The 12,605-nt window shown below is 38.2% G+C and overlaps 1 protein-coding gene across 1 annotated transcript; it reads right to left on the reverse strand.

Annotated features, from left to right (window-relative positions):
- Nucleotides 1–246: 246 nt before the first annotated feature.
- MBIP (MAP3K12 binding inhibitory protein 1) lies at nt 247–12,204 on the reverse strand (the record flags this gene model as incomplete). The annotated part of the gene is made up of 9 exons (XM_079537462.1): nt 247–357; nt 1,829–1,867; nt 2,379–2,476; nt 3,438–3,590; nt 5,160–5,225; nt 6,650–6,746; nt 6,850–7,071; nt 8,642–8,761; nt 12,040–12,204. Coding segments are annotated over 9 exons (1,071 nt in total), but the record flags the coding sequence as incomplete, so codon positions are not given.
- Between the last annotated feature and the right edge of the window lie 401 nt (nt 12,205–12,605).

The raw sequence follows: 12,605 nt of genomic DNA on the forward strand, positions 1-12,605 counted from the left end.
CTTTATAACAGAAGGGAGTGAATTATTAGAATGCTATTTTCTAAAGCATTCTTCATTTCAAAGTAACTATTTCTTTCATAAGAATGTTTTTAAATGAGTTCTTCAGAAAGCAAGCTTTCAAAAATATCCAAAAGGAGCTTATACACGTATGCTTTATTTTCACTGCTGAAGTCATTTTTTATGAACACCACTTGGTCTATGGCTTGGCGAGGTATGAAACACGATGAGATTCTGAAGACTTCTTAATTATCCAAGAAGTTGCTCAGCTTCCCTGGACTTGCTTTCCTTTGTTTTCCTCAGTAGTGCTTGTTTTATAGCATTGATCTTTTCATCAAGTTCCGCCAACGAATAGTTCTGCTAGAAGATCAAAATAAAAACCGCATTTACATCTTCTAACTGCTAGAAGAGTAGCCTAGTACTAGATACTGGTGATCACTTCATATTGCACCTGATGACAAAAGAACTTTTGCAGAATTGTCTGACTCATCTGTGACAATTTAATCTTGACAGGGAAGAATGTAAAGTTAGAAAAAACTTACAGTATCGATCACGCATCAATATATTCATGCTACTTGCATTAGATGCTTGTTTACTCTGATGACAAAAGAAAGCGACACAAAAATCTTTTGATGGTAAAACTGGACAAGACTACCTTGAGGCTCACAGAGCTCAGCTTTACAACTGAAGGGTTTTTATCTTATTGTCCAGCATCAACCTCCTCTGAACTGATGTAACCTGACAGCTGTTTTTTCTTTTTTCGTCTTCTTAAATAAGAACAAGTAGTCATTTCTCATTTTATAAAGATTTTTCACACTGTTCTGCTCACGAAGCAAAACTGCTTCTGACAGATTGTTGGCAATACCAGGCAAAGTATATGCAAGCAGTCCAACAGACATGCACAGAAAGAAGAGTTGAACTCATTCAACTGGTGAAGAGGCTCTCTGACTACTCAGTACTCCTCAGGAAGCAGCCTTAGGTCCAAGAGAAGCTCTCCCTTCAGGGGCTGGCCCTTGTAGGAGCCCAGGGTGGCTCCATCCTGGGTCCACCCCTTCTGGTCACACAGGAAGCAAAAGTGCAAACATTGCCTGTGATTCCTAGGCCAGCCATGCTCTTTCACCAGTTTAAGCCATTACCTAACAGTTCCCCTACACACACTAAAGCTTTTGTGTGTGTGTGAATACGCTTAGTTCCTCAAGGCTTATATGGCCCACATCCCTTTCTAAGTGCTCTCTTGGTCACCTGTCTTCAAGGTGTCTTCTGCCTGTGATGATGAGTGGCAGACTGTGTGCCAGCTCTGGTCTCCCTTAGATTAAGGAGAAATTTGATCATGTATTAATCTAGTATCTGATGTGACAGTGTTGCAAAAACAGCAATTCTCACTGACTTAAGCTCATATCCTCTATAAAGTCAGGTTTTTCTCCAGAACTCTTGCTGAGTCTACCATCTCCACTTTTATCATTGCTTCATAAACTAATAAAATAATTAAAAAAACCAAACAAATCAGAAGATGTTACAAAGAAGCTGAACAGAATTTACAAACTGCTTGTTATTTCCAGCCTAGTTAGTATCTATCACAGAGTTAATTTATTAGTTTTTAACCAGTGAAAACACTAATACACCCAATCTAGTACAAACTTATAGAAGACTCATTTCATTTTGACATACTATTAAAATTTCTCCTTTCTTTCTTGCCTTTCTTTGGCAGCAAACTACCCATACTGATACAGCTATTTTTGAGAAGTCAGATATTTGCTTGGTAGAACTTCTGTTTACTTCTCTTTCTCAAAACATTCTAAACTGGAAGTAAGTAAAAATTAATAACACTTACATGAGGAGGTTGAACCTTTCTCCTCTTGCCAGAACAGCTCTAAAGAAAAGACATAATCAAAACAGACTTAATGTTACTCTGACAGAGGCTGTTACTGCAGGTAATTCTGAAATCTACAGTGTCTATAACAATGTTGACAAGTGTCTTAAAAGTACAGAAAGAACACTAACTGCCATTCCAAAGATTAAATAAATCTTTTTATATTAAGTGTACTTTAGATCATGAAAAAAAACTACAGGAAAGCAGTCAGAAGCTGTCAAAGCTTCTCTGTGCTTGGCAGCTAACATGTTTACCAGCAATTTAACTGGAGCTTCCTTCAGTAAAAACAAAGATCAATATCCAGCTCTTGAGACTCCCAATATTTTTAAGATTTTCCTGTATCCACACAAGTGTTTATGCAAATCTCTGGGAGAAAAAAAAGGCAATTAGTCCACAATACTAATCTTGCCACCATCGCTTTCTTTCCTCCCAAATGCACTCTCACCTATTTCATTTTTGTCCATCAAAAAACAACTACTTAAGTACATATAAGTTGAGAAAAAATTCTTACTATAGATTGAAAGTATTCAGGAGACAGTCCTTCCAGCTCAAGAATTTTATCTTCAAGCTTCTTAATTCTCTGATAAATGTCTCTTGGTACAGGACCACCTAAGTACACCGATACAAACAGAGAAACATCAGGAAAAACACTTAAATGACATTTTAAATTATAGGTGGCAAGTTTTTCATTCTTTGAGTCCAGCTAGCAACCAGCACCTGAAAGTTAACAAGCTGGAGGGAAAATGAAAGGGAAGGGCAATTAATATAAATCACAGTAAAATATGGTTGATAAGCCACTGTAATCTGTGAAGGCAATAGACAACTTCATACACAAAGTTGAGCATATATCTGAAAATGTCCCTGTAACAAAAAATAATCACTCTTAAAATACAGTCAAACACCAAATGTTACCACTTAAGAATTGACAGCAAGAGGAAGCACACTGGATGGCAAACAATACACAAATTCAGCACTGCTATGCAAGACTGTCTTTAAGGGAGCCTACCTACAGAGTATCAAGACTGAAGGACAGGCATAAGTTGTGCTTGACAAAGAACAGCACTTACCTGGTCACGAATGGGAGAAACAGGAGTGGGAAATGTGTGTAGTGAATGGAATAACAGACCATTAAAAACAAACAAACAAACCCATCAACCTGCCACTTGCTGTTGGCAGCTGTACTAAAGCAGCTTGGGCTTGCTTTCCCACATAAGACTGGAAGTGAGCAAAAAAAATCACCCTTACAATGCACATAATGTATGCTAAGTAGTATTCTACAAAATCACAGTTTATCCCTGTGGGTATTCCAATTAGAATGACAACCTAGACCGGACCAGGACATGCGTATTTATCAACTCAGCATCCTAATTTGGGCACAAATTTAGATTTCATTTTGGGCATATGGTCCAAAATATTAAGACTACAGTATTTGAGTGACAGAACTCTTTAATGTATGTAGCCTACTGTTTTTACTGTCACAGCACTTACTGACTTGCCCAGTTTTACTACAGGAATGATAACTGTAGCACAAACTCGCACATCTATTTCAAAACTTCAACATGGTACAAACCTGTTTGTAACCGTAAGTGTGCTTCAATGTTCTGCAATCTCTCCTCAACAGCTTGGTTTCCACAATCACGAACAGGTACACCAGCTTTATGGTTGGACCCATGTGTTCCTTCAGATCTAGTCTGAGGCCCGTATGTATTTACTACCCTAGAAACTAAGTAAAGAGAACACAAATTTAACACACATGCACATGAAACATATCAGTAAGTGTAATTCAAAAAAAAAAAACCATTAAATAATTAACATTACTAAAACCTGAAAAGCTGTGTGTTGAATCTATTTCACTAATCTTGTATTTGAAGGGTCTCACAAACACCGAGATCAAAAGTTCAGTGCAAGTCCTTATTTTTAAATATATCAGTAACAAAAGTAAATAAAAACCTAGCACCCTACATTTGCGAAGGAAGAAAAAATAATCACATTCATATCATCAGCTGCAGATAAACAACAGAAAAATAGATATCCGGATAGGAGCTGCACGTGTGAGCTGTTGTGAATGCAAAGAAGAGGGAGACCTAATATTACAAGAAGAAACATAAATACATTGGAAGACACAATTACAAGGGAAGACACAATTACATGAACGACTATAAATCTCAGGAAGTTCTCCCCAATTTTTGTTACCCAGCTAGCAGCCTTACTGAATGTTCACCTGCTTCATCTTTCACCCCCGTTGAACTGCATCTTCATCAAAAGACTTTGGTCACTTCTCTTTAATTGGGGTAACCTCTCACATCCCTTCAAATAGGATTGCTGCAGGGTACTGCAGAATTAAAGACTACACTGGTGACTATAAACACTGCAGCACACAGACACCACATACTGTAGGTTGGAATGGCCAAGTTACATTTTTGCTTCCCAGTTCTTTTCTCTGTGTCATTAAACTTTCGGATACTGTTCAGGTTTCAGTTACTTGAAGTGTAACCTTTTTTTCCCCACACAAAGCTACAATTCAAGTTAAAAATTAGTGCTGGAATTTAAAAAAGTAACTGCTGAAGAAGGTTTATAGTCAAATATTATTCTTGACTCAAATTTACTTCTCCCTCTACCTCAACTGACCAGACCCCTTAATGCTTACAACCAGCATTGTGCTTCAGAGCAGTTTCTTTAAAAATGGAACAAAAGGTTACTTCCATTCTTGGATTTTGACTGTTTTAATCACAGAGTAACCTGTGTTCAAGCAACCTTTCATACATAATGTTTGCTGTACAATAACTTCTACACCATTCAATCCTTTGCAAAAAATAGTGCAGTGGTAACTTTGTTCCTCAAATTCCTATGTCTCTCTTAAAACTTCCACTGCGCCTCTGGATTATTTTCTAATTTGATGAAACTACATTGAGATTAAATAAAATTATCTTCTATTTTAAATTAATCAATTCCTTAACTGGACTGATGGCCTTACCTTAGAAGAAAAGCTACGAATTGCTCAGTTTCTCTGTCCTGCTTTATGTTTTTCATTTTTGCTTTCAGGCAATGACAATAGGCTACTCATCAAAGGATTTGGTATTCAGGGCATAACCAATAGCCTACTGACGAAATTGTGGGATAAAAAAAGAAAACTTGAAGAGGTAAGAGAAGATTTAAAGTATTTGTTAGAGTCATAAATCACTTTGTTAAGTTTCTACTTCTAAGAACTCTGTAAAAAGAGTCAAAGCCAAAATTTGTGAGTACTGCCTTATCTTAACTTTCTTAATAAATGGACATTAAAAGAGTTGCTTACCCTTTATATGGCTTTTAAATCCAGGATAGGGTGTGAAAACAGCATCTGTTCTGGCACAGCTATTTTCTAAATAAATAGTGATAACAAACAAAAACAAAACAAAACAAAACAAAAAAGTGAGGCCCTAATTATGTATTTACAATTTAAAATATTCTAACCAGTTTTTAAGCCAATCTGATCTAATTAAAGTTTTTCCAACAACAAAAGCATCAGACATTATTCATCCTATGAAAACATGCTCATACCTAATTTCATGCACTTGCATGGACTGATTGGTTTCACCTGGCTAAGTCACCTCCATGAACACAGGCACACACATACACAAGGTTACTGGATCAGGATCAATTTCTTCTAATCTATTTCTTTTTTTAATTTTTACTTTTCATTGTGTTGTTGTGTCATTTATTTCTTCCTGTACAGAAGTTTCTTCCTTGCACACCAGTGCTGTTTTACTTCTATTTCCTTTCTTAAAACTGCTTTTTTTTTTTTTTTTTTCCCCCTATTTTTAACCTGGTCTGGTTTACTGATCAGCATCCTTTTTTCACCTTCCTGCATTTACTCTGATGCCTGTGGCTGCTTTAATTTGCTTAGACATAAAACCTGAAGTCCAAGCCAATTCAGTTTACTCTAATGTTTCTATTTAAATATAAATACACCAAAGCTCTACAAGTATTTTATTATGGCTGAGCAAAAAGAAAGACTTTAAGTTACTGAAGAAATGACAGTAACTTAAATTTTATGAAACAGTATTTTGCCAGCTAGTGTCTTCTACATAGATTCTCTGTGAAACTTATGGAAAAAAAAGCTTTGATCTCTAACAGCATGAAGTACTTCACAGAGACAACACACATGGGGGTTCATAGTTACATTGCAAAATCTATGTCTCTTTCACTACTTCTGTATATAAAAGTGTCTTTGCTGGTTACATGGGCACTAATTGTGCAAGTGGGATCCAGTCCACCAGATGGATTTAAGACTGCTTACGGAAGTAGTCAGTTGTGCCAGGTGGTATATTAAAAATAGCAATAGCATGATTATTTTGAAATAAAATAGCAATTCTAAGTAGTTCATAATTAAAATTGATTACAGATGTATTTCTTTGTAATTCAGCCAGTATTAACTTCAATTTGAAATATGCAATTCTCAAGACATACATGAATTGCAGTTCTGTTAACTTTGGAAGGAATATCTAGCTAAAACATTGAGAACAACAGCTACAGAACTCATCTGGTCGCAGTAAGAGCTGTAAGCTTTCCTGCAGAATCCATTAACCATTTCCTTTTTTTTTTTTTTCCTTAATCTGTCTGGCAACATCTGCAGAGCACGTGTATATTCTTAACTTTTTTTTTTTAAAGTTACTCTTAAAATAAAGTTGTATTTTACATATAAAATAGTGCCTTTGAAAAATACTTTTTTTTTTTTTAAATTAAGAAGAAAAAAAGCAATAAACTTAAATTGCTATGAAGATTAAAGTCTGGCTAGCCAGTTACCTTGATTACAATCAATAACATTGCAAAACTCCCTGACATTATTTTCATTGATCTCAGCTTGTTTCCTCTTGATGAAGGCTGATATCCGCCTGTCAATCTGTAGGTAACAAACATGATGGGATATATCTATTTCATTCTTTAAATGTAAAATTTAGAAAGAAAAAGACCTTTCTTTTTTCTAATTTAGGGAAATCACTTACTTCTGCTTTTCCAGCTTTTATTTGGACCACCTCTGGATCAAAATTAGAATGAGCATCCTTCAGATCTCCCAAGTCATAACTTGCATACTTCTCTTCAGTCTGAGAGTTATTATCATAAACATTTAAACTTGTTTCACAACTTTGGTCTTCTGTTTTACCTGCAGGTTCAGCGTGACCTACACTTTCCTCTTTAATCAATGACTGGAGCTTTTCTAAAAGAGGCTGAACAAAGAAAACAGTACATTAGGGTTAAAGGGGAAGGGGGGGGGTGACAAACAAAAAAGGCCAAGTATTACTAAAAGTTCTAAAAAAGACTGATCGAAATTATTTTAGGAAATGCAACATTTGCTTCTGACAGAGGATGGTAATTAAAAAAAAATTAAAAATCTGTCATTCCAAACACTGCACATGCTATGACTTTGGTCTTTTTGACCTGTGTCTTTCAGATATTTGTACAGGAAAACTCCCAAATTTCTGACAAAAATCTGTTACTCTTGTGTTAGCAGCTAAATCAAAAGCTTCAATCATTGGCATCAGTGCCACTTAACAACCATGTCATTCAAATGCCTACTCAGAACTGTAAGGCTCAGTACCCTTCCTTCTTAACACGAAAACCAGTGCTTTCACACTGTACAGCCTTTACTTTATCACCAGAGCACTACATTCTCCACTTGAAACTGCAGTTGCCCAAGTGAATGAGAGAACACAGATACGAAATATATAGGTATTATCCACAACACACGCTTTTCTTGACATGGCTGATTATCTACTTAGGTCATGAAATTAAATGACAGAATGGCGCAATAACATTTCTAGCAGCAAAATAAAAGCAGAACCATGGTGTACATACATCTATATATAAGCCACACGTCCTCATTTTTGTTTTTACCAGTTTCATCCAATCTAAATTTACTTCTCTGTTTTCCCTCCAGAAATTCAGATTTATTTCTTTTAAATACCACCTGATTTTTGCTGAGAAAGATTTTGCTTATCTGAGAAACACAAAGGGATTTTCCTATACGTGTAGACAAGCAAATACAGAAATTTTATTTATTTTTCACTCTCTCAGAACTGCACTCTTGAAATAATTGTTGACTAACTGAAGGGAAAATGGATATTCAAATTCCCATCTTTTACATATCAGCTATCAAAGTCAGAACTCTATTCAGATACCAGCTGATACCACCATGGAACTAAATTATAGCTACTTTTGACAGGGTTGCAAAGTTTCACATAGCTAAAAGAAATGACAGCAATAGTGACTGGCTACTTGGCAGGATGAGACATTAATGTCAAAGAAATTACTCTTTAGAAAAAAACAAAAAACCTACGCTGAAAATATATTTAATTGCAGTAAGACACTCCAGGATGTGTCATGCTGGGATAATGCCACTTCTTGAACCACTGAAAGCACTCCATGAGCCTCAAAACTCACCCAACGCATGGAATCATTATCATAGCATGACACACACCTGCCGTGTCTTATTGCTTAATTATAACCCACCATAGATGGAAATGTATCACATTTACAATGCAAGTCTAGAAATCAATGAGGCTGCATTTATGCAGCCTGCTCACCTACAGTGGCTATTCCCACCATTAATACGAAAAATCTGTAAGTGCAGGTACCTACGAAGCATACCAGGATTTCAAGTGTATAATACTCGTTAACCCATTTTTGCTGAACATAGCAGTAAGATCAAACAACTACAATTTTTCAGTCTAGGTAGTGTGGCTACATTCAGTTGTTGACCACTTTAGTCAAGTTGAAGGTGTCCAATGAAATATTTACCTGCAAACATAAAATATGCTGCTGAAGTGCACTAAAGAGCAATGTTGGCTGAAGTGTTGATGTGCTCTGAAGCTTGCTCCAGTCGATTACAACTTTCACGACATCATCTCCAAGGTTAAGCTTCCACAGGCAAGAACGAACACCGCAAAAAAACAGTACATTATGCCATGTTAATGTCAGAAAAGCATACAGGAAACCTACAGGACAACAATTCCACTCAATCTCATGCAGATCCCACCTTTATGTGGGGATACAGAATAGGTTTGACATTAATTACAATTCAAATAGGCATTGCTTTCAAAGTAAGCTAGTATTAGGAGAACATGTTCAAAATTTAGAAAATTCTAACTATCTAAACACACTTTCACTGTATTAATTTGAACTTTGGTATATTCTCTATGCAGTTAACCACTGTACTTGAGCATACTGCTCATGCTAATCACACAAATATTTCCTTTAACAGATAACAGAACCAGCAGCAAGAAGAAACACCCACCCAGAATGGCATTCTCCTGTACATACATGTGTGTGTGAATTAAATGTGCAAGGCTGTATGACCAGAGTCTTGATACTGTGCCATCTGTACTTGTTAATTCAAAGCAGGCTTTATATCAAAAAGAATACTGTTAAAGTCTTTACAAAATCTTCCAGTTAAACAAACTCTGAACTACAGAGCATCACTGCCAAGCCACTTCAAAATCCCTATTTCCCTTCATGAGCATTCAAAATAGCAATTGCCATATCCTATTGCCTTTGCTGAGAAATGGCAGCACTTAACTCCCAAAACAATGAAGAGAAACACACACAGGGAACCTGAAGTTACATTTATAGGAATGATGTACCTTCTATGAACTAACAATTCAGTTTAACTTTTTAATACAAAACTGATTGTTAATAATTACTAATTAATTATGTACTTCCACATAGCTCTTTGTCATATTTGTTACACTAAAGCTTTTCTGAGAAGATCTTGAAGGGATAAAAACTTTCATTTTCACAAGCCAGTGAGGTTGTTTTCCAACCAAACATCCCCAAGCAATCTCCCAAATTATAAATACAGATAAAAAAATGATTTAAAATGAACAGGACCTACAGGTGCACTGTTTCGGATGCAGAATCCTAAGTCATGAGCGAATTTGTACACCTACATCTCACTCCTATCATATTAAAAAAATAAATTAAAAACAAAAAGTACCACTTCAATGATAAGATTGACCTTGAACACATGGTCTAAAAAGTCACTGTCTTCCAACAACATCAAATATCATGAACACAAAATGCATGTGTACTTGTTTCATAGCACTGCATATTATGAAACAGAAATAAAAATCAAGAATGCTTTCATTACACTGAAGGCAAAGCAGTGGAACCTGAGGTTGCTCTACATCAGTTTTGGAACCAAGCAATACTATAACATCACATGTAAAGAAGGACAAGCCTGAACCCTCATTCTTTAGTCAAAGGACGGCCTTGTTAAATCCAGTGTTAGATTACAGATCAGTTACATAGTAAAAGAGATGGAAGACTACTGACCCTCAGAGACAAAAAAATAAACACCTAGGGGAACAACAAATAGATTTGCATTGTTTTCCAATGCACTACAAAATAACAACTGAATCATGTTTTTTATCTAGTTAGATATATAATGTATTTTAGTTAATTTTCACAAACATTATTATTCTTACTTAGTACTTACTCTGCATAAGAGGCAAGGAAAATAATGTTTTAGTAAATAATTGTTATGGAACCTCAGAAACATAAGAACATATTAAGAATTCAGTAGAATAAAACTTCACCTTACAAGTAAAATGTCTCTGCTTGTGTAATCATCTAAAGGGCACTATGTGAAGCAAGTATTTCTTCCCAAAGTTTTGAGAGTAATACATGCTACACTAAAGAGTACTGACAGGACAAAAGAGGTACACTACCACAAGAGACAAAATACGTGTCCTACTGTAATGGCCTACTAAGCCCCCTTTTCTGAAATGAATCAGTTGATGTGCACATTTGTATCACACAATGGTATGCTGCAACGCGCAAAAACAATACCTTCTGACTTAGAATCTAGAGGCAAGGGATAAACTTACACACACTGTTAAGTAAAGGACAAACTCCTTCTGCAACCAAACATGTTTCAAAAACTGCACACTTGTTTTTCTGTTTTACATCCTGTAAGAACTGTAAAAAGAAGGATTATAAATTATATAATTTGATAACCTCAAAACCTTCGTGGATTTAGAGGTCTTGAGTCTATTCAACAGCAAGTTGCAGAAACAAAAGTTATTTCAGCTCTTTGAAATTATTTTTATGAACTACACAAATTATCCCTTGAGACATAAAGAACGTTCCAAGATCTGCCATATTGGTTCCAATAGTTGTTATCTCCAGATGTCCTCCTAATCACTGTGTTGCAAGTCATTGCTCCAGTAAATATATATATATATATATATATTTTTTTTTCCTGTTTCCAGTGCAACTTGGTAGCATAAATGTAGCTTAAGTTGCTATGACAGATCACAAATTGTGATAGATGAAGACCGGGTTCAAATATTGAGCCATCTCATCTTGGTCATTCTCAAGGGAGAAGGGGACCAGAAGCATCAGTCTAAAGTGCAAGATAGATATCTGAAGTGGATAAGCTGCTAAAACACCATCAGTCTACCAGAAGTGCTGGCAGGTAAGAATGTAACTCGACAGCTGGAAATGACCTTGACTGAGCAATTAGAAGAATCTCATCAGCTAAGACAGGATAACCAAACCCCAACCTGCCCATGGTACAGCACACAGTGAAACAGCTTTAAGATGTCACAGAAAGAACACACTCCAAACACCAGTGCTTCCAAAGACCTTTATTCTGCTCCATACTTACTGCAACCCACATGAGGGCATGCAGCAACTCTAATATCGACTGTATTACCTCCCCAGGACACCAGTTCACTGCCTGACCCCAGACTATAAACTGCTGCCTAACTGAAGAATTGCCTCTATTGCCTCCACAGAATGACATCTGCGCTTCCACAAAGGAAGACGAGTTAACTTCTAAATTATTTATGGCAATGATTAAGTTGTTGCTGGAAGCATCTCTTGATAAGGGCCTCCCACCACAGCCGCGCTATCTGCTACATAATTCATCACCACTAAATCCCTAAACAGGTGTTTCAGCCTAAGAGAAACGCCACTTCTGAGCACACAACTCCACCGCTCCCGTTATCACCTGCAGGCGTGACAGCCTCCCGTACTTACTGTGGGCTCCTTTCCTCCCTATACTTTAAGCCCATCCCCGAAGACTCCCGCGGACAGGGAGAAGCAGAGATGCCCGCCCAAAGGGGCGAGCACGGCGGGAGCGGGCCCACAGCCGGCCCGGCCTCGGGCCTCCCCTCCGCCCGCCCCGCACTCACCTTCCCCGCCAACCCGGCCAGGGAGCGCAGGGCGCTGCTCACCACCTCCGAGGCCGCCAGCTCGGCCCCGGACTCCGGAGAGCCGTCGCCGAGCTCCGGCAGGCCGGGCGCCGCCGCCATGACAGCAGCCCTGGCCGCAGCCGCCAGCGACGTGCCCTGCGTCGCTCAGCGATGACGAACAGCTCGTGCGGCCGTGACCGCGGGCCGCCCCCACGCGATGATGGACGGGAGCAGCAGCCAATCGCGGGCCTTGGTGCGGAGGCTGGTGCTGCGGCCGTGGATGCGGTTCTAGGGGAGTGCGGAGTTTCATGGCTGCCGACTGCAGCCGCGATCCTTGCAGGAAGAGTCTGTGCGCAGCGCAGCAGGGCCCCCAGTGAGGAAGCTGTAGCAGGGCTGGCTGTCCTGGCCAGACATTGCCCGTCCTGCTCTGGTCCCCTGTATCCGCGGGAAGGACACGTGCCCGTCCATCTTGGCGTGGCGTGCTGTGTGCGGCTCCACCTGTCAAACACATGGCTTTCCCAAAACTGCGGCCTTTTTTAAGTCTCCCTACGAGCTTTTCTCAGCTC

This window comes from Tetrao urogallus, assembly GCF_951394365.1.
Source record: "Tetrao urogallus genome assembly, chromosome: 6".
In the NCBI taxonomy this organism is placed as follows: Eukaryota; Metazoa; Chordata; class Aves; order Galliformes; family Phasianidae; genus Tetrao; species Tetrao urogallus.